Source organism: Solea solea, chromosome 13 (genome assembly GCF_958295425.1).
Source record: "Solea solea chromosome 13, fSolSol10.1, whole genome shotgun sequence".
Lineage (NCBI taxonomy): Eukaryota > Metazoa > Chordata > Actinopteri > Pleuronectiformes > Soleidae > Solea > Solea solea.
The window spans coordinates 12,166,689-12,189,528 of record NC_081146.1 but is presented as its reverse complement, the minus strand read 5'-3'; the positions used below and the strand labels follow the sequence as shown (position 1 = coordinate 12,189,528).

At 40.9% G+C, this 22,840-nt stretch overlaps 1 protein-coding gene across 1 annotated transcript; it reads right to left on the bottom strand.

Annotated features, from left to right (window-relative positions):
• Nucleotides 1–2,113: 2,113 nt before the first annotated feature.
• LOC131471839 (LIM domain-containing protein 1) lies at nt 2,114–21,351 on the bottom strand. Its single transcript, XM_058648615.1, has 8 exons — nt 19,764–21,351; nt 14,997–15,098; nt 9,939–10,006; nt 8,860–8,922; nt 7,900–8,030; nt 6,885–6,936; nt 4,972–5,040; nt 2,114–3,529 (listed from the first exon to the last, which is right to left on the bottom strand). The coding sequence occupies exons 1-8, from the start codon at nt 20,992–20,994 to the stop codon at nt 3,395–3,397; spliced, it is 1,851 nt and encodes a 616-aa protein (XP_058504598.1). The 5' UTR covers nt 20,995–21,351; the 3' UTR covers nt 2,114–3,394.
• Nucleotides 21,352–22,840: the final 1,489 nt, after the last annotated feature.

Sequence of the window (22,840 nt, the reverse complement as noted above, 5' to 3'; positions counted from 1 at the left end):
AGTGATTCCCCGCCCCACAATATACATACTGCATTCTATATAATCAGTAATTATATAAGAGTCTTAATTATGTCCACTGATATGTAAGTGAAGCATCCTGTTCATATGGAAGTGTACACAAACAAGAGCACAGGAATAACCTACAGATGCACACACACACACATGTTGCTCTGTTTATCAAATATGCAACATAATAATTAACAGGCCTAATGTAGTTGCTACTGTGACAGATGTTTGATATACTGTATATGTATTTATATTTCATAGTTGCAGATTTCCTTGATGGACTATTTTTGTCTGTATTCTTTCTGATAAACTTTAACAAATAGAGGAAATACACATTACTGAAGTAACTGTAGTAAAATACTGTACGTCACACTGTGAAGGGAACATAAATCCAGCGCTTCCTGCCAGAAAAGATGAAGTCATTGGTTTTTCATTGGTTCATTTGTGTGCCTCTGTGTGTGTATTATGCATTCAGTGATCTTTTTGTGAATGTTCTCATATTTAATTGCTTAAACCTGCATGTATTTATGTAACCACACCTCTCTCATGCTAGTAAGAAGTTCTCTCTCACCATGAGCCTTCATTTATGTTAGGCACAGTCTTTTCTCATTAATGTTTTTTTTTTTTTTTTTTTTTTTAATATTGTTAATCATATGTTCTACATTATGTTGCACGCACGTCTGTCCACCATTGGAGAGGAATTCCCTGATATGTATGTATATATATATATATATACATATATTTATATATATACACATATATTTATATATATACACATATATTTATATATTACATGAAGCATTTTTTAGAATGAGTTTTTCCTTAATTCTAGTCAAGGGTTACGGACAGAGGATGTCTCATCTTGTACAGATGAAAAAAATGCCCTATAAGGCATATATGGTGATAAAGATAGGTAGTAGATGGATGGACAGACAGATAGAGCTCGATCATGTAACCTTTATACGTGCCAACATTATTTCCCAGCAAGAGCAGAGTTTTCTGGTACTGCTTTGACATCTAGAAGGGCTGGAGTAATATCAAAGTAACAGACATGATTTCAGTAAGACCAACACATTAGTGAGAATGATCCACCAAGACTTTGTCAGCCACATATTCACACTGTCATATGTAGTCGTGTGACCATAAGAATAATGGGCAATACTGACATCTGCTGATTACTGGAAGAGTTGCAGTCAAAGATAGTTACAGTTATATAGTTATAGTTTTTTGCTTTGTTCAAATCATTAAAATGTTTTATTAATAGTCTTGGTATACAGTCAGCAGTTAGTGCTTTTGCTTCTTTACGTCTGTCTTATCAACAATAGCAAACTAAGTCAATATTTCTTTATAATAAATTTGAATACAATTTAAACGGCTACTATATATATGTATATATGTATATATGTATTACGTGTTGCACACACATATATATTTAATTAATGACCCTGTTACATGATATTACATCTCTTTTGTGTAACACAGTTCTCTCCATCTTTAAAACAGATTTCCATTTGTTATTTCCATCTCTGTTATTTCATACGAAAATATTTTGTAAAATGTAAACTTCATAACAATGTATTAATACACTGATAAAACAATTCATAATGTTACAAATTGATGGTAATTATTTGTAAAATGAGTGAAGGGAAGGTCTACAAACGTTAGTGAGCCTGATGTGTTGGTCGGAGACAGTGGTGCTGTCTAAATGACTTGAGGCGGCAGCTTTAGAGGAAAACCACAGAGAAGCTTCATGGATGTTGTGAAGGAGGACATGAGGACATGAGGACAGGACATGAAGGATGGAGTGAGATGGAGGCGGATGATCCGCTGTGGTGACCACCTAAGGAAGCAGTCGAAAGAGGGAGAAGGTATGTAAAATTATTATTATCATTATTATTATTATTATTATTATTATTATTATTATTATTATTATTAATAATAAGATTTGGGTTCTCAAAATCCTGCCTTTAATCTCAGTTTTGACTTTAGTCTTCTGTTAATTTCAGAATTCAGGCAGTTTTTACTTTCTTTAAAAAATATTACACTGGTCCCTAATACTCTTCGGTACCAAATAATATTCCACTGTCTGAAAAAAGGTGAAAGTCAATATATTGCAATGCATTTATTAAATCCTTTCTTTACAGCACAGTCTGAATACACGGGTTTGCTTTTCATTTTTCAGTTGGCTATGAAAGCACTATGACCTAAAAGGATAAAAGTATTAAGTTAGTAAAGTGAAGACACGAGTAACACTTGGACGGCACAAATGAACTTCCCACAGCAAATCAAACAAAAGTAAATGAATGTAGACCTACAACATATGGTATATAAATGTATATGAATATGATGTATGTCCTTTAATTTAAATATACGTTTTCAAATGTGAAATCGATCCACTGATCTTATACCAACCTCTTCACAGGTGCATTAAACATCTCACACATGTACTTGTAAGTGCTTAGAACCAGACTGCATGTGACAAACCACAGCCGTTTCTTCACCAAACAACTGTATAACTTGGTTATCCTCAGCAGGTTTCCTTTAAGCTTTCAGTTTATAGAGGCAAAGCCAAATGCAGAATATGCCATTTCTAAGAAATGGTTGTGCTTCGAAAATATTACGAGATATAAATTATTGCATTCCAATACTTGCGTATGACAAATATGAACAACAACGTTGGCTCTGTGTGCAGTCGAACTCACTGAGGCCCTTTACAGAATGTCTGTGTTGTCAGCATGGCCGCAGAAAACTATAAATAGAAGAACACTTAGTGCACAATAACTGATTAAAATTATGATATATTCAATGACAAGACACTTTGTATGTTTGTTTGTTTTTAAATGAATAAATATACATCACTTCTTTGTCCTTCCTCCAAAGAGGAGGAAACGTTATACTTGTTAACATGACTGAATCGTTATTTTGGTGGATCTTCTTTTGTATTCGACTGCAATATTAGGCAACCATGGATTATGTAGAGATGTACTACACGTATCTTTTGTAAATAATCACTATGACCTGTAATGTAACAGCACAAGTGTGAATGTGAAACTAATACAAATAGACAATAAGTTATTTACACAGCCAAAGCAAATGAAACTCAAGAGAAATCACACAGCAACAACAATTGTGCTGAGTTGCTTTGTAGCAGGTTCAGCTCAATGCTTCGCTGCACTCCAAGTAGAGTTGTACTGTATTAAAATACTTCATTACTGCAAAATGGAAACTTCATTAACACTCCTGTCTAAATCCACATCAGATCATCGTATCACGTGAGACATTTAAAATCAACCAATCCTCTACAACAAGAATTGTATATTGTCTTCTCCTGCATTTTGCAGTTCTAAATTGAATCCACCAGGTGTCGCCCTTCACTTATGCACAAGTGTTAGAAGGAGTCGGCTGCGACAGGAGAGGAGCAGCCAGGCTCCATGTGTTTCAGGTGGCAGGAGTGGCAGAGGAGGTGGCCGTTCAGAGGGTAACAGCGGTGACCCTCCTCATCATTCAGCTCCATCTTACAATCCTAAACAAAACAAGCATAAGAGAGAGAGAGAGAACAGAGGTTTATAATGTTTGACCACTGGCACTGAATTACAAGAGGTTTATTATCAACATTGACAAAGAACTTAAAGCTGCAGTGTGTAACTTTTGTTGACGTTGTTGTTATTCTGCCTCTGTTGGGTCGTCATGAACAGAAATGATGAAACATTATTTGTACGCTGTGTCCTTCATCTGAAAATCTGACTGAGGGAGCTAGAAGCATTTACCAAACAAACGGCTCAACATTACGAGTTCACTTCTGAAACTGTTTGGCATGAATCACTTCCTGTGTGCGTCACGGGAATGTTAGCAGGTGACACAAGATCTAGAGATGGTGATAATGAGGAAATACAGGGAGTCTCTTGTGGAGCTGACAGACTTAATCAATAACGTGAGAACACATTAGACCAGTGAAGTGTGGGCCTTGGCCCCCTGGTGAACCGTGACAGTACGGCAGGTGGGCCGTGAAATGCAATTAAATATAATATAGTTTTGAAATTTTAAGTTTTAAATTTAAGTTTAAGCTGTAAAATATGTACATATACATGTACACACACATATATATATACATACATATATATATATATATACACACACACACGTATACATATACATGTACACATATATACACATATATATACATACACATATATACATACATATATACACACACATATATACACACATATACTGTATATATATACAAACACATATATATATACACATACACATATATTCATACATATACACATATATATATATATACATATATACATATATATATATATATATATATATATACATACATACATACATATAATTGATCCTAGTCTCGTGTGTTAATCAGAGTTGTGATTCAAAGTTTGGGTGTGAACCTCAGAGGATTTTCAGATTTCAAAGTTGACCCCCCCACTCTTAAGTTTGGGAATGGCTGCATAGGACAGCGGATTGAATCAGCGGATGGCGAACATTTGTTTAATCTACACACTTCAGCGTTAAATTTCCCGTCATTAGTGAATCTCCAGCTGATCAAAAAGATTTTTTCATCTGCCTTATGGCTTTCAGTTTCAAAAGTAAATCTGCTTACAGAGAAAAGAAATCTGATGTGTTGATGCTCTATTTTGAACAAGTTAAAAATGTAACAACAGTGCACTGATTTTTATTTGCATGAAGTGGAAGAACAGCAGTCAATCAGCTTCTGGCAAAGAAAAGAAGAGGTACTTGAGTAAAATGATGAGATGATGACAGTGTCTCACACCTGCACTTCTCAGCAGTACGCAATTATCACCAAGACTATGATTAAGACTGGGAATATACTCATTATGATTACTCTTAATGAGCCATTCAGAGGATCTCCGGCTCAGAGCTGCTAAACACGCTTGTTTTCATTTTTCTTACAGCGAATCCAGACTTGTTTCTACCCACCTCACAGTGGTAGCATTCCACATGATAGTCTTTGTCCATGGATACAACACGGATGGTTTCGTCAGATCCCTGCAAAGAAATTCAGACAGAACAAACATAGCTGAAGCCAATCTTACCAGATGAGATTCAACGGTCTTGTTTTGTTCCTACTACTCAGTCTGACAACAGATCAGTAAAAAGCATGGAGACGTTGATGTAAGCCAAGAGCTGGCTCCTCTAAATTACAATCATTACTTAAAGCGCAGACCCACTCAGCTACTGAATAATCAATAAAGTTTCATTATATTTTCGGTTGAAAGAAAAAAGAACCCTCATTGGAAATTCAACTGGTGTACAAAAATACAGACAAAATAGAGCCACGGGGAGTCAAAGACAGCAGACAATGACACAACATCGTTGACAACGAAGTACAGAGATCTTGGATCTTGCATCTTAAGTGGGATTGCTCTTAGTTTTTTTTTCCACATAGACCATCCAGGGTCGCAGGGCAAACACACAGAAATGAACAACCATTCACGCACACACTCACACAGCACGGACAGGTAAGCAAAGCAGCAACCACACTACCACTGTGTGGCCCCTCCACATTGTTTTTGTTTTGATTTTAATATCACAATATTAGCCTCAGAGGAAACTCCCCTCAACACACCCAATAGTCACTCACACACAGACACAGATCACCTCTTCTCTAAATACCAGCTTCAATGCTTACTAAAGGGGGAGGCCAAGGGACATTCCGGCAAAGTCAACTCTAATTTTGGACATTTCTCTGTTTTTGCCAGCACTTCCTTTGTCTGTTTGTGTGTGTATATCCTACTGCTACCTGCTATGTTCCCATTCTTCCTTTTCACCACATCCAATCACAGACATATTAGGTCTCACACTATTGTGAGACCTGTACTCTAATGGGAAATGTGGCTGTGTTCATTTATTTGCTATGTGCACAACATGTCCATAAGCGAGTAAACAGAAGGAGCTAGGTTTCCGTCGGCTGGATTCCTGCCTGCTGAATGTCCACAGCTAAAGGTGACCTCCATATTAAATGACATTTCAATGTGAAAACACTACACCTGATAGTGTATCTGTATCACTGCCTATTCAAGTAAAAACGTCCATGACGATATTTGCGCTCTATTTTACATATTGGTTAATTCTGATGGAATGGCTAGCATTGTTACCTCACAGCAAGAAGGTCGCCAGTTCAGAACCCGGTTAAACCAAGGGTCTTTCTGTGTTCTGTATCAGAGTCAGCTGTGTATATGTAAATGTGTGTAAATAAAAAGTATGACGATAAAAGTATTATTTACCAGATTTAGCTTACTGCGGTAGCTGAGAAGTTCAAGTTCCGATCATGAACCTGAACCTCAACATCCGCAGTTAGAATCCATCCATCCATCCATCCAAGACATTTTACTGCAGGTTATTTTCTATCTCAATCCTTTAATGTAATGTTATCGTACTTCATACGGCTCATGTGTAAAGCCATGACATTCCAAAAGTATAATAAATATTCAACTAACACATTCTGGAGCTGTAACAGGACATAATAATGTGTGCTGCCAGGAGCAAACTCTCACAAAATACATAATGCACTCACTGATGTGTGAAACGGATGAAACCGTGAGTGGTGTTATACTTATTATCTCAATATTAGTGTGCTACAGTAACCACTAACACAAATCATATAATCTAAAAAACCATACCAAAATACCAAAACAAACCGTAATCATAATTATATACATGTCAAAGGATATTTATGTATAAAAGTATCCTTTTTCAGGATGAAGGTATGGCAAAAACATAACAATATTGATATTCAAGATTCAAAGTGTTTATTGTCATATGCACAGTAAAGAAACACGTTTCCCTGTACAATGAAATTCTTATCTAAACACAGGCTAATGTTGTCTTACCTCTGAAGGCAGGATGGGCTGCTTACAGGCGGCACATTTAGGGGCCAGGACTCTGTGAGAGGGAGATGGAAGCAGATTGTTTGACCTGGACTCAAATGACTGAATTACACGGATTTAAGAAAATAAAGGTTACAGTCCATATTCAAGGTCCCTGCAAAAGTGATTTATCCTCCCCCTCCTTTTTCTCCTGACTGTGACTAGATTCAGATGCCAGGTTTGCAGATGTGCTGGCTTTCCCTCACACACGTGATTCCCCCTAATCCAAAAAACAATGAGGAAAACAAAAGGCTAAATGGATGCATTATTTCCACACACATGGCTGGCACCTGGATGTCCAAGGGAATAACAAAAGGCCTCTCAGTGTGGATGGGCAAAACTGTGGCTAAGAGTCAAACACACACAAACACTGTATACACAATAAGGTTTGTCTGGTTTAATCAGCGTAGAGCACATGTGGGAGCTGCCAGATGGTGATCAGCCAAGTGCTCAGCTGTGCAGTACAATATGTCCCATGAAGAGAGGAGAACAGCTGTAACTGTGGAGATACTCCAGGTGATTAATAATGCCGTTGATAATTAATATCCAAGCATTGTTTCCAAAAGTGACTAATAAAATAATCTATTTTCCTCACACACAAAACTTTGATTTCACACTCAGACATCAAAAGATCTGTATTTGCTCTTCGGAGAATGTTGACTTTAAATGAGAGGAGACTTAGCCACACGCCTCTCTTCACATCTTTGACTGAGCATTCTGAACTCCCCTTTCATCCCCGACTACAGTTCTCATGTGTCTGCCACACGTGTCAGGGAGAAACTTGACCCGCCCAGCCTGTGCAGACCTCCTCAACCCGGTGCTGCAGTGGCAGGAGAGTTAAGAGGCTGCACTGTGATTTAACTGTGGAATATGAAACCGAGACATTTTGGCCAGCGTCATGTTGAACTAATTTAACCCAGATAAATTCAGGTCGTGAACTCGTGTTATTTTGAACTACTTGGTAACAAGTGACACTCACCTGTGGTAGTCTTTGACACAGTAGATCTTATTTTCGGTGTCTACGGTGAAGGGCACTCCATCAAGGCTTTCATTACAGACAACGCAGCGGAAACAGCCCGGGTGGTAGGACTTCCCGAGGGCCTGCAGAATCTATAAAGAGATGAGTGTAGAATATCCGGAAATTAATACTCTATTTCATTCTGCGGCTACTCATTTCCTCAATATTAGTATCCGAAAGAAACAAAGCCATTTTTGCCTTTAGAGAAATATTCAAACGCTGTCTGGAAACATGAAATGTACACATTTTAGAATAAGCTTATGAAGAGCACTGAGTAATCACACATAAAAATTCAGCATGCAAATTAGAGAATGTGAAAAACACAATTATCTGGCAGAACTGAAATCCAGGTGAATAAAATGTTTTTCTCTGTATCTGACATTAGGTCATCTCCAATTTGATTCAGAAACTGATTTAGCAGCACAGTAAAAACTGAGACATCAACATCGAGAAGTCATGTCATAACATCCCCTGATAACATGCTTTATATGTCTGTCTGTGTGTATATATACTGTGTATACTTGTGTATACTGTGTATTTGTTACCACTTGTGGACCTTTTATGGCATAAACATTGAAAACCTGAGGAGGAACTTCCTAAGTTTAAGGGTAAGATTTGAATTGAGGTTAGGTTGAGTTTAGGGTTAGACATTAACTGGTTATAGTTCTGTTCAAATCTGCTTGCGTGTGTGAGTGAGTGACTGAAAGGGAGGGAGGGAGGGAGGGACAGAGGGAGACAGACAGAAATGCACATGCAGAATCAGTGCTTCCTCCTGAGCGTTTATCCAGATGTAGCTAGCGAAAGCTCCTTCAAGGTGATGTAACACAAAGTTTCTGCTGAGATCACCTGGCTCAGATCCCCCCCCAACACACATGTGCACACACAAGAACGCACAACTGTTGAGATGAAGTAGACACATACCATGTCCATAATCAGATGTCCACAAGCGTTGCACTTGTCCGCAGACTGCTGGAAACCAGAGTACTTCAACAGACGGAGAGAGAGAGAGAGAAAACGACAGTGAGGTCATTGGAATTTGGTGCTTCAATGGATGACTGAATCTCTGGCACTCTGTTCCAGACTAAGTACTAAACATCTCCACTGTGTCTTCCAGGCATTATTTGAAGGAGCACATGTAGCTTTGCATGAGTGGCTCCACTAAAATCCCTCCTTAGAATCACGTAAAATAACCATTTGTACCTTCAGAGTGTTTCTTTGAGATTGATATTTAACTGATACAATATTTGAATATCTGACGGTTTGGCTTTATTATTTCTTGTTATGAGCAGCATCAGTGAGGAATGGGCACACTAGCCAATGAGGCCGAAGTGCAGACATAATTAACAACACATGGCGGGAGCAGAGCAAATTTAATTATAAAATTGTATTTAATCTTAAATGAGTAACAGTAAGCTTTTGATGGAATGAATATTAGATAAAGGTTTTATATAAAGAGGGCTACTGGGGTAAACACACATAAGGCAAATTATGGTATAAATAAACGGGTGATTTGGGTAATTACTTACAATAAAACAAACGGGAACACAATGTTCTCACATCGGTGGCAAATTACGCAAAGATTCAGGAGTGCTTACTGAACGTGCTATGATTACACACTGGAAGTTTTCCACTTCTGCTAAGTAGTTAAACCATATTGCTTTAATGGGAATGACCTGCCAGCCCTTCACCCTATTAACTACAGAAAAGATGCTTCTCCAATGACTGACCCTTTTCCAGTCCCACCCAAGGGAGGAAAGTGATATGAATCATCTGCATTAGACGTTGGAAACTGGGCCACAGGGTGAAAATCTCTCACCTAAATTGTGTATTCAATATTAATGCTAATATAAAATATTGTGGGATGTGGAAGTACTAAACATTAATAACACCAATAATTGCAGTTTTTAAGTGACGCGTCCTTGTTAATCACAATTATAAAGACATTTGACACCACCATCAGCAGAGGTAAGCTAAGTATTGATTGTGCATTGACCACTCACCAGGAAGTCTTCTTCACAGAAAACCTTCCCTCCGACATAGTAGAAAGCTTTCCCTCTGAGTCTTCGACCTGCGGAAACACACAAAATGCAATAAGTTCATTTTACTTGAGACAGGAAAAGGCAGCATCTTCACCAGGAAATCTCAAAAACCTGCTTGTGTTTTGTGATCATTAAGAGACAAGACTAGGACAGGCCAGAAAACGTGAGTCAGTCAGAAGACGTGGACGTGTATATGTGGAACATTTTTCAAAGCCATTGGTCCCAATCTTATAAAAAAAATAATTACAGCACTAATGCAGACCGATGGTGATTAATTACAGCCATTCAAAGACCATGGATCCTCTTGTAATATTCATTATATCCTGCTGAATCCATGGAAGATAAATCAAATAAACATCTTTGGAGGGCTGGTGTCTTAATATGATATTGCTGGGACACAGCAGGACAAGGAATACATCTGGATCAAACACGTGAGGGGGGAAATGCTGATTAAATGGACAGGTGCAACATATTAAACATTCTGCTCTATTGGATTTCAAGGCAGCCACAGGTCTGGACCAACAACAACCCAATGCTATTCTTCTCTGTTGCTCTCTGGTGTCTTTTCCACATGCGGGTTGTACTTCCTGCCTGTCTGTGCGCGTTAATCGTTCTACGGTCTGGATCTGGCTTCTGATGGCAACACACAGAGGCAGCAAATCTTCCCCACTCAATTCACTTAGCTATTCTTGCCCAGGTCCCACAGGAAGAGGGAACATTCCTCACATTTTCTGAGTGGGGAGGTGAGGGAGGGGAAGGGGAAGGAGGGGGTTAACCTTGGTGAACAGGAGCCTTCTTTATCTCCCATCTCGTGCTCTGTTTATCACTTGTATCTTTCAGAATCACACATTTTAACCGCTAGAAAACACAGCCCAAGCTGTTCTGATTCGTCATTGATCAAACTTAATAATTTTCCATCTAATTATGAAGACAAAGAGCACAGTCAAATAGGTTGACGAGACAGTGAATTAATGGACATCACTTGACTGTCTGAAGGGGCAAAAGGTGAATATGAAACCGTTTTTCTTTTAATTGAATATAGAAATAACAACTACGGAAAAACAAAAACCCCATGATTCATTCTCATACATTCAAATAAATGGCACATTAAAGCTCTCTGTACCAGTTCTTCACAATTACATCATCTATTATAGAATAAAAAGGTGAGAGTGGAGAGAGAGAGATTGAGATTGACAGGTGATTGGGGCAGTGATGCAGTCCGTTGTGGTGAAGAAGGAGCTGAGTCAAAAGGTAAACCTCTCAAATTACCATTCAATCTATGTTCCAACCGTCACCTACGGGCACAAACTGTGTGTAGTGACAGAAAGAAGAAGACTGCTCCACAGGGTGACTCACCCTAAGAGAGAGGGTGGGAAGCTCGGACATTCGGCAGAGGCTTGGAGTCGAGCCGCTGCTCTTCCGCATCAAGAGGAGTTAATGAATTAGTTCCGGTGTCTGGTCAGGAAGCCTCCTGGAGTCTCCCTGGGGAGGTGTTTTGGGCATGCCCAACCAACGGGAGACCCCCGAGCAGACCGAGGACACCCTGGAGAGATTATATCTCTCGGTTGGCCTTAGTGTCCCACCAGGAAAGCTGGTTGTGGTGACTGGGGATAGGAGAGTCTGGGCCTCGCTACTGAGACTGCTGACTGGTGACCCGGACTGGGGAAGCGGTAGAAAACGTAGAATAAAAATGGTCAACCTGGAACCAAGACTTAGTCAAGGCTCACATAATATTGTGATTAGCATGTGACATTGAACTGGCCTTCAACAGTGATTGACAGACAGTCATGGAACTGTGTCCACCCAGGAAAAAGGGAAAGATAAAGGGGATGAAAGTGGCATATGGACTACAGCGCTTCTTCACATTCCTTCACTGTCTTTTTTTTCCTCTTCATGTGTCAGAGAAGGAAAGCTCTGTGCGGCCTTTGCAGGAAGATAAGAGCTTAATTAAAGTCAGGAGCCAGGGCTGACTATTTGAAAAGCACCAGTACAAAGTGTGACTTTGCACTTTAATAAAAATGTAAAATACCTGAGCGACAGAACAAAACACATGCCATTTTAAAATTAAAACATTCTTTAAACTCCCCTATATAATCTCATTCGGGAAAATAAGCAGGTCACGGTGACCCTGACATCCATGAGTCTTAATACTGTTCTTCCTTTGAGTAAAGTGACACATTTCACCATAACAACCCACGTCTTTTCTTTGAAGTTCACGTTTGTAGACTTTACACTGAGATTAAGTCCCAGTTGAAGTAATCTGCTGCCATTCTAGCGACACTCACCAGCCACTTTATTAGGTACAGTGTTCCAACTGCTTGTTCGTGCAAATATCTAAACAACCAAACACATGGTAGGATCTCAGTGGATTTAGGCGTATAGAAAATGTCAAGATGACTTGCTGAAGTTCAAACCAAACACCAGAATGGATTTACACAAGCAACCATCGCTGGGGTTTCCAGACAATGGTCTGAAAAAGAGAAAAGAAAAAACACAACACATCAAACCCTGAAGCAGATGGACTATAGCAGCAGAAGACCACACTGGCTGCATCTAGTAACACTTCAGTATGTGTCATGTGTATCTAATCAAGTAGCCGGTGTATATCGATGCATGTTTTTCTCTCCGTTGGTCATTCAGACCGGCATTTCTTTGACTATAAACAGCACCTGGGACCTTTGGTCAAGGCTCTGACACGCTACCCACCAGATGTTAACATACCTGTGGATTCAGGACCAGTCAGATGTTTGTTTAAATTCTGCAAAGACAGTGGAGAAGCTGGTATTGAGAAAGCAGAAGCTGAGATAGGTGCTACTTATAACACATTACACTAAATGCACGCCCTGAAATTCATGTTACATACAAATTGAAATTGGACCACTTTGTTAAAAGTCAATGTTTAACCTAGAAGGGCCCACCCCTCGAAGGAAGCCCCCCTGCAGCGAAGAACTGAATCCCAGACATGCAGCCTGAGCGCCTCTAACCTTCAGGAATGTTCTCTTGGCTCTAACCTTGGGGGGCAACTAGTGGAGTAAGAGCATGAAGGGGGTTCACAGTCAGAGAGACTTGTTATGCAACTGAAGGAAAGGAAGATGAAGGGATGCCTTGTAAAATATTTGAAGGAATAAATGTGTTTACTGTGTAGGCAAATGTGTATGTAGCAGTGCTCCCACTGACTGATCTCGCTGCTCTGTACCCTACACCCCCAGCTGACATAACATCACCAGTGTCCTCCTGGAGCCGACCCACTGAGGGCCCCCTTGCCTGCATTCCTCCCAGGCTGAGATGCTTTTCCCTGAGCCCGCTCACAGCAAACACAACCCTTATGCCCTCACATGGAACAAAGTATGAGAGGTATGTGATGTGCAAAACCAACCACCCTGGTTTAGAAATCAATTTCACTCTGACCCTGTCTGACAACATCTCCTCCACTCCATCTTTTCACATTGACAACACAGACACACACAAACACAAGAAGGAAGAGTAAAGAAACACAAAACACAAAAGATCAGGTCAAAGGTGCTGCATGACGACGGGTCTTAACAGAGGTCATCAACGTGCCACAATTACTCCACATAGCCACCATAAATGGAAAAGGCATTTTAATTGGTCAAAGTGAAGAATGCATTTTTCAGGTGTGATGTGTTTTACAGGCTGGGCGTTACAGGTCAGTTATTCACCAGACAGCGCTGCCAGGGTGATGAAGCTCAGCTGAGGTCACTCATTGGTCAAGCAAAATTAATAAATGGACAAACAAAAACAAAACGCTGAACAGCGTACTGTCCCAGCGAAACTACACAAACTGACACACAATACACAAGTCTGGGCGAAGTTATTGTCCACATAGTTCAGGAAAGAGAGGTGTAACTGTTATATTACTTGACCTGTATTATTTTTTATGTAAGAAGAATATGTCAAGACAAATATAAAAGGTCAGCTCTTCCACCAAGCACAATATGTAGTTTCTTTTAACTGAATTTCTGAATTGTTTCTGCCACAGAGTACAGTATCAATGCCATGCATCACTCTGGCTACATCCACTCCATTTTTATTTTCAGTTACCTTCAATCTCCGTTGCTGATTGGTTCTTATCAGCAAAAGCTTGACTATCAGCTGTGAAGGAAAAGCTCCACTAACATCTACGATTAATTACATGACACACAATTGTCAAAAAAAGGGTTTTTGGCCACATCACCCAGACTTAGTTTGACCTTGTCGTAAATCTCACAACAGAAATCCCTGCTCTGACGTCTCATCATTGTCGCTTCTTGTTTGTTGTACTTTCTAAAACTAAGCAAACAACTGCAGAGGAAAGATTCAGCTTCCTGTTCAGAGTGGCACACACACACCCAGTGTGTATGAATAATCAAACGATGCACATTTTTAGGTGTGTAAATATGAACACTTGTCTGGACATTGATTGTTTTTATCTGCAAATGCCTATTTCATATGAAAACTTAGTAGTATGGATGTAGCCTATTGTTGTAAAGTGGTTTTAATGACCGGGTACTAGTTGCTGCAAAACATGCTTTTGTCATAAAGGATGTCACGCAATACACATGCACTTATCCTTGTTTACGATGATCTGTGGTTTTAAAGCTGCTCTATTTCTGCTTCTGCTTCAAAATACACAGGATTTATCGTATGCATACTACATAGTGCATGATTTCATAATACATGTTAGTGAATTGACAGAAAAATGAATTAGATCTGCAAAAAAAAAAGAAAACTGTCTCGCTATGTTTGTCTTTGTGTGGGCCAGAGGAGTGACTGGCACACCCAGAAACCAAACACCAGCAGTAAAGGACAGTAATCCCTGAGTAATTGTGTGTTTCTGCTCAGGGCAGTGAATGACTGAACAAGAGGACATCACTTCCATTCAAGAGAACAAGGTCTTTGGCAGCCTATTAGTCTGAAGGTGACATGAGCTTTACATGTGAATCGAGGGAGAACGGAAATGTGAATGTGTCTGAATGGACTAAGTGAAGACGTGTGGTGTATGTGTGTGTGTGTACTTACTACAGGCACTGCAGGTGAAGCAGCTGTCATGGTAGAGGCTACCCATGGCCTGGCAGGCCTGGTTTGCTCCATACACCGCCTTGTTACACTTAACACAGGCTCCTGCAACACAACACAGAATATCACAGTCAGAAATGTTGCACATTTGTGTAATTAGAGATTTGCTAAAACAATTAGGGCATTTCGTGGGATATAATATGATTTTAAGACAAAACTACAGTCACCTATGGAGGTTAATCATACTGTGAGGTCCAAAGTCTAAGGCCAGTGTCCTATTCAAGTTTAAATCTAGGTCTAGTTTATTATGTAACAGGATAAAGAAAGAAAATTGTGTCGCTGCTGATCCAGATTAAATCAAGCATAAACAATGGATATGGACAAAAGAAACATAAGTCAGGAAACTGGTTTGCAGACTGTATCATTGAAAGGGGAAATATATCACTATTTGCTTATTTGACTTGGCTCAGTAAGCAAATGGGAAAACTGTTAATAGACTAGGATTAAAAAAAATTCACAGTGTTAACAACACAGACAAATCAGTGTCCCTTCATGGCAAGACATCAGTCCAATTAATGTTACTCGACTCGCTCATCTAAGCCAAAAACATTTGTAACAGACGTGGAGAGAAAAAAAATATTTGAATAACATTAAAATAACAGCCCCAAACATTTAAAGGTAACCGCTACCAAAGAAAACCAGCTCATACAAACAAATTACATAATTGCTCCTCTGACTCTGGAAAGCTCATGAGCAGCACAAGGTTTCCATGTGATCGATGTACTTAGGATTCTCCTGACCCCTCTGTTCATCTCCATCTCTCCCTCTGAGTGAGCCGTACGATGAGGCGTGTTTAGAGAGGTGACACATGGATAATGAAGAGTGAGAAGCCCAATCAATGCTGCCACTGATGGGGTGTCAGCTAGCTAACATCAAATGAGAATTAAGTTAAACAGCAAATGAGGTGAAAACAGCTTTAATGCATGTCGAAAACAGGACCACGAGTTTCTCTTTTAGTGTGTGTGTGAGTTTTTATAGAAAAACTCCCTGGAGACTAAATCTAGCTCAGCAGAAGAGCCCTGCCCTGGTCCTCCTAAAATACTGACAAAGAAACTTCTGTTTCCAGTTTATACAGCTCACACATCGCGCAGCTTCGTCCCCCCCAAAAACACACACAGCTATATTTTTACAGTTGGTTATTCAATATACTGTACAGTAGGGCTATATATATATATATGTATATAATTCAACTAAAGCCTCTCCTAATGCCACAACAGAGGACACATCATTGGGGGCCCCAATGGCTGGAAAGATGATTTAGAGATAGTAGAGGGATATTATAGGAAAGCAAAAGAATGCAGGTCTTATGTAAGCCATTTTGTTTACATGAAAACACAACAAAGTAGTCATGCTCTTAAACTGCTCAAATTAATTACAGTCTTTCTGCATTTTTCTTTTTTAAATATTTACAACAAAGAGTTCACATCAGAGAACACATTCTCAGGTGAGGGGTACAGAACAGTATCATACAGTACAGTACTTTTGCAGGCTGACACCAGGTCATGGACGTTTTTCCTTTAAATATTTATAGGTCTAATTTGTGAGCCCAAAAATGCAGTTAAGGTAATTTTCCCCTTCTCTTTTCCGGTTGGGCACCAAAAAGTCCTTGTTTCAGAAGAAACCTCCTCACAGGCTGGGCCACTGCAAACTTGCCTTTGGCCTATGTCCCGTATTCCAAAACAGTGTGATTATTCTGGGGCCTGACTTATGGCTGCAAGTGGGGGGAGGGGAAGCAAAACATGGAGCCAAAACTACACACCTCCTAACACCACCACCCCCACCCCACCAAATACTCTAACACACACACACACACACACACACACACACGCACACACACACACACCTAGCTGCCAAAAACCCCAGAAGAGGGCTGCTTGCAAAATGCCAGTATGCCACTGACAAACAAAATTATTTCAGATTTGACTTTGACACTAACTGATACAGTATAAATACTGGGCAGAAGTATCAAGGTCTCATTCATAAACATGTACTGTGTAGTGAAATATTTAATACATGGATCCACTGCCAACTCACAGGTCCAGTTTGTTACATTTAGGAGGGTTTAAAAGTTGGTAGAAAATGAATACACAATAGTACCACTAACTATGTTTGCAGAAGTGTATAATTGCTTTCAAACAAAACATTTTTGGTTTGTGTAGCTACACAATAAGACGTGTATGTGTACTGTAGGCAAGGGCATTGTTTTAAGGATCTTGTGCCACCGTGTTTCTACAGCAGCCAATAGTGGTGTTTTATATTTTGATGCTGAAGCCTACTCAAACAAAAACAACAACAACATGCTTTCTGGAATGCAAAGGCCACCGTAGTTCCACGGCATACTTGGAAAAGGGAGGGTGAGTTGAGGAGTCCTCTATTTGTTGCAATATTTGGTCTCACCATTAGATGTCACTAATTCGGACTCACTGGAATTTTAATTTCTTATTTAAATTCTTATTTCTGGCAAATGGCCAAAACAGCCAGACATGACACCACATAATAAATCAATCAAAAAACTGTAGGGTATATATTTATAGTCAAACAGCCACTGATACATATATGGGATCACATGATCTCTATCTGTCTCTCTCCCTCTCTCTCTAATGTGCACTTAATCGCAAGCCTCCAAAAGCCCGCCACAGTCAGAGCCAAGAGTCCCTGGGAAGAGTTAAGACAAAGCTTTCCAATTCTCAGCCAGATGGGATAAATTAATCATCCATCTTAACACAACACTAAATGCTCTACTGTGTGTGTGTGTGTGTGTGTTTGTGTGTGTGTGTGTGTGTGTGTCCGGGGGGAGGGAAGCAGATCACTGGGATGTCCCTCCACTTATCCTCTCTTGGATTGACTTGTCTATAAATCTCACATCCTCTCAGACTGTTGTGGCAAAGGACAAAGACACGTTCATGAACTTGCCCCTAAATCTCTCATTTTGCCTCCTCATCCATTCAGCTTTACCACAGGCACCTCTAAACTTGTCCCCCCCAACATTTATCTTAAGACCCCATTTCTAAAATTCCTTGCTCGCTCACTTCAGACATTCCTCAGCGTTCCCTTGGTGCAGCCATTTGGCAACTGACTCATTTTCCCAGAACCTCCGGCTGCATTTATGTCAGTCATATACTCGATGTACGGTCAGGATCTCCGATTGATCCAGGCCTTGTAAACACAGATCTCTGGATTAGCTAAACAGGCACCATAGTACGAGCAAAGGAAAGGATGCAGAGTTGTTGACTTTAACTTCTCTCAAATATAAAGGGGCTTTAGAAAACAATATGTGACAATAGCCCCAAATGTGCTGAAACATTAGTAGAATGCGGCGTCTATTTCTATGCAGAACTATAATGACGCTTGGGTTTGTGAAGAAAGCTTGCCTACACAAGTTTTTTCTAGGACCAAAGCATGACTCAGAGGATGAGCCATGTTCTGGTGGGAAACTCCTCGCAGAAACCACGTGTGGGCTACGTGGGAATGTGTATGTGTGTGTGTGTGTGTGTGTGAGAGAAACGACATTCGATATTCAGTGGTACTTTAAAACCTACTGCATACTGAGCTCCCCCACACATCTGTACTATTCACATTGCTGTGCTATTTATGAGCCTGGTTGTGACATGACATACTCCAGAACATCTTCCCTTACACACCAATATAAGCACATGGCAAACTGAGGAGGGCTGACAGTTACTGTCATGGTATTGCAGCAAGAAATTCCTCGTGTATGCATATGTTGATGTGTGTGAGTGTGGAATGGGGATCCTTAGTAGCTTCAAATCTAATGTCACCCATCTCACAACTCGCTCCTCTGTTTTCCCAAAGCAGGACATCCCTTTTTCATGAATGGCCTTGACTCCAAACTACCACAAACACACACTCAGGAGCATTCAGTATATTCTATCTACATGTTGTGTTCCATTAATTTCCTGACTGTTTCTGTGATGGAGGTAGGGCAGCTGAGGTACTACAAGCACTATAATGAGCAAAGGCATTCTGCTGATGATGGGCAGCCATGGTTATTTGTTTCTAATGAGCTGTGGTTGTTCATTATTGTTTTCTTTGTGCACATCACACGAACAAGCACAAATGGCATGCTCGCAAAATGTAATGAGTAATGTGCTTGTATAGGACATCGTTGGCATAAAAAGTTAATGTCAATCACTGAGAAGAGACAACGGAGCACTGTCTTGGCTGAAGTGATAAACTCATGTTGATAAGTTATTAAGTCATCAGTAGTAGTAAACCATTACATTTCTGGGAGGAGATAAGGGGGGTAACTTTCTCCTGTCTGTCTTTGCCAACACTTTTTACTCCTAAAGGGTTTGCTGCAGCTGCCAACAGGGCAGGCAATCAAGTACTTAACATGTGACAAATTAAAAAAACAAAAATGTCTCTGTCTGCATTTCACAGTAGAAAACACCAACACAATCTGCCCTAATAAATTCAACTGTTTTATCAACAAAGACTGTTGGGAATCCCACCAAACAAAGAGATTAGATAACTGAGATAACTCTGAATGAGGCAGTAAAGATGAAAAAAAAATGATGACAAAGAATGACAGTGTTTGCATGTGTAAATATGAAATATTTGAGACAAGTGGATGTATGTTCTGAGCTGTGAGTGGGCAGTTATGTCTCTCAAAGAGCCTCACAGCAGTGGTCTAACTGACAGAAGCCTTCTTGTTGGTGTTGGTGGTGGTAGTGGGATAGAAAGTCTTACCAAAGTAGTCTGCCTTTGGGAGGGCGTCCATTTCTTTTTCCAGACGTTTAGTGAGAGTTTCCAATTTTATTTCAGCAGATGAAGGCCCCAGTTCAGCCGGTTGTGCAAGGAGAGATTGACAAGGAAGCTGGACAGACTTGGGAGAACACAGGTGGACTTCAGGTTCAGCACTGGTAGCCTGTCCATAGCTAGGTGTTTGGCTCTGACCTTGACCCTGGCTGCTGTTTTTGGAGGCATGACCATGGTTCAAGACAGCAGATGCCACCTGCACCTTTGGATGAGGTGTTTTAGACGGTGCTAGATGGACAAGGGAAGCTGTTGCAGGACCATTATGGCTAGTGGGGGGTCTTAAAGTTGGAGAAGGTGGTGCATAATGGGCTGCAGGCTGTGTGGAGGGCTGCTGCTGCTCCTGGTGACCATGGAAATCTGCTCCCCCTGTAAAGGCACTCAGAGGCAGGGCAGAGATGAGGTCTGGCTGGGTTGCTCCAGAAAGCTCTCCAGCAGCCCATCCTCTGGCTGAGGAGGGTGGACTCTGGTTCATAGAAGGAGCCACAGCCTGATTCTGCTTTGGTGGGAGACTAGTGTTGATGGGGGGTGCAGGAATTAGCTGCTGCTGAGGGGCAGGGCAGCTCTCAGAGCCAGGTATCGATGTGGGAAGCTGGTTCTCTCTGCACGGGGCCCAGACCGACGGCTGACTGACAGGGTGTCGAGCATGTGTGGGCGCACTGAGAGGCGCGTTTCCTGGGCTGCTGGGGGGAGTAGGAGTGTTACGCTGGCAGGAATGTGGCTCTTTATTATCGTAACTGTTTCCGTAGCCATATGCCCGTTCTGCTGGGAGTTCCTGCTGAATGCCTGTGTGGTGTTTATGGCCGTCAAACGGAGCATACTGACCCGCGGTTCCCGACACAGGACCAGAGAGTATCGGGGGCTTCGCCGCCGCTTCACCCGGCTGTCTGTAACTGTTGATGGGCGGCCTGTCTTTGGTGTAATACGCACCGCTATGACCGCCATTCATCTTAATAGCCTGGTGGTTCTTTGCCATCTCCTCTTGGTGTTTCTGCATGTGGATTTTAGTCATTTTAGAGGCAAAGACTTTCCGCGTCTCCTCAAAGTCCGGGTTGTTTCCTGCATCCCTCCTCGTGCGAAACAAGCCATCCCGTGATGCTTCATACATGTTCAGGTCCTCGATGAACTTACTCGCCTCCAGCCCCAAATCCTCATATTTATCCATTTTGGAGAAACTTTTCCCGCCTGCTCCAATAAAGTTAATAAAAAACAAAAGGCTAAAGCCAAGCTCAATCACAAAAGTCCTTCAAATTAGTAATAAAAGTTACTTCCAGGGTGTGTTTAATAGCTTAACAGTCCAACAGCACATCAAAGTCCAGACGAACTCTTCCCACTGTTCCGTCCCTTAAATCGTCCGGGGGAATAAATAAAAGTTTAAAACTCCTTGGTGAAAGTGTCCATCCGTCCAGCTCAGCTCTGCCCCGGACAAGCCTGCGTCTAACTGGTTTTAAAAGTGAGCAGATCCTGGTTCCGACAGACCGGACGACCCCTCAAACTGACTGCCCTCCTCCTTCTCCTCCTCCTCCTCCTCCTCCTCCTCCCAACGGGGAACTTTCATTCACAACCAAAACAAGAATTTCTATCCACAAAAACTGTCTTCAAAGTTGTTCAAACTGCTGATATTGTGTTTGCACTGACAGTTATTTGAGAAACGTAGTCCTACGTTGACAACCGGACCGTGGGACATCAGCAGCGCCGTGAGCGTCGCCGCGGAGTCGTACGTGGCCGCCGCCGGTGAAACAAACATGGACCAGTTTGTTTTAAAGAGGCAGCGCTGAAATAAAATGAAAAGTGAGAGAAGAGTTGAGAGCAGCAGCCGCAGCAGCAGCAGCAGCGATTAGCTCATTCATCCCACAGAAACTTTAAAAATAACCAACTCGGTTTAAAATAGCGGAACTTGGTATTCGTCCGCCTCCTCTGTTCCACACAAGAAGAAGAAGAGGAAGAAAAAGACCTTTACCTCTTGTGTCACAAATATCAAACCAGATTCACTGCTTTTGTTTTTCTCAGCAAAAACAACTGTATTATCCCTTTGTACCATAAAAATAAAAGTTAAATGAAGCAGTGTCGTGCATAGAAATTTCAGGGGCAAGGGGCTCAAGTGAACCCCCCCATGAAAAATCATAACATTGAGGCACATTTCCTCCACATCTCTTGCAGACCAACAAGCTGTTCCACTCCAGTCCACTTTAATGATAATATTCAGGCTGCATGGATTTATTTTTGATTTTATGGCTGTAGAACTTTCAAAAAATGTTCAATGGTTTAGAAATTACGGTGATGAGAAGCTGACGTCACAAACGTGTGACGCGCAACATACATACTCTCAAGGCACTGTACAGAATAAGGCTAAAACATTTACAATATTATAGAGAGCAGAGAAACCCATCAAAACACACAATGGGCAAACACTAGGCATCAGTGGAGAGGAAAAAAAACCCTCACCTTTAACAGGAAGAAATCTCAGACAGATCCAGACTCAAAGATGTACGGCCATCTGCCTCAACCGGTTGGGGTGAAAGGAAAAATGGGGGACAGAGGAGAGGAAGGGGATCAGACCTTTAGGGAACTGTTTCTGCACAAAGAAAACCATTAGATTTCCACAGTTGTGGTCACAAGCAGACTGGAATATAACTCTCACGCACTCCAACATTATATTCCACCATCTACTTTGGGAATTCTCTTACATATAATCATCGGACATAATTAAATGACTTTTATATACATCAATACATCACTGTAGTAAGGGTGGAGGAAATGATTAAAAACTGCCTCCTAAAACATCCACTTCTTGTTCTTTATTGATGCAGTTGTGCCATTCAGAGGCAACACCTTGAAGATTTACCATCTCATAAAAAAGTATATAGGCTCTAGGCGGCAGTTTGTGCTGTAATAGATACACGTGGTTTACAGCGAAGAGTCATCCGTGTGTTTTATGTTTCGTAAACAGACGACCACAATATAGTCTTTCCTTAGAGGGAGAGGCTTAACCTGCCCCCATTCTACCTCAC

Coding starts and splice junctions, on each gene's coding strand:
- LOC131471839 (XM_058648615.1), bottom strand. CDS start 20,994: ATGGATAAATATGAGGATTTGGGGCTGGAGGCGAGTAAGTTCATCGAG. Junction 5,041..6,884: donor AGCCCATCCTGCCTTCAGAG/GTAAGACAACAT, acceptor ATTTCTTTGCAG/GGATCTGACGAAACCATCCG. Junction 3,530..4,971: donor TGGAATGCTACCACTGTGAG/GTGGGTAGAAAC, acceptor TGTTTTGTTTAG/GATTGTAAGATGGAGCTGAA.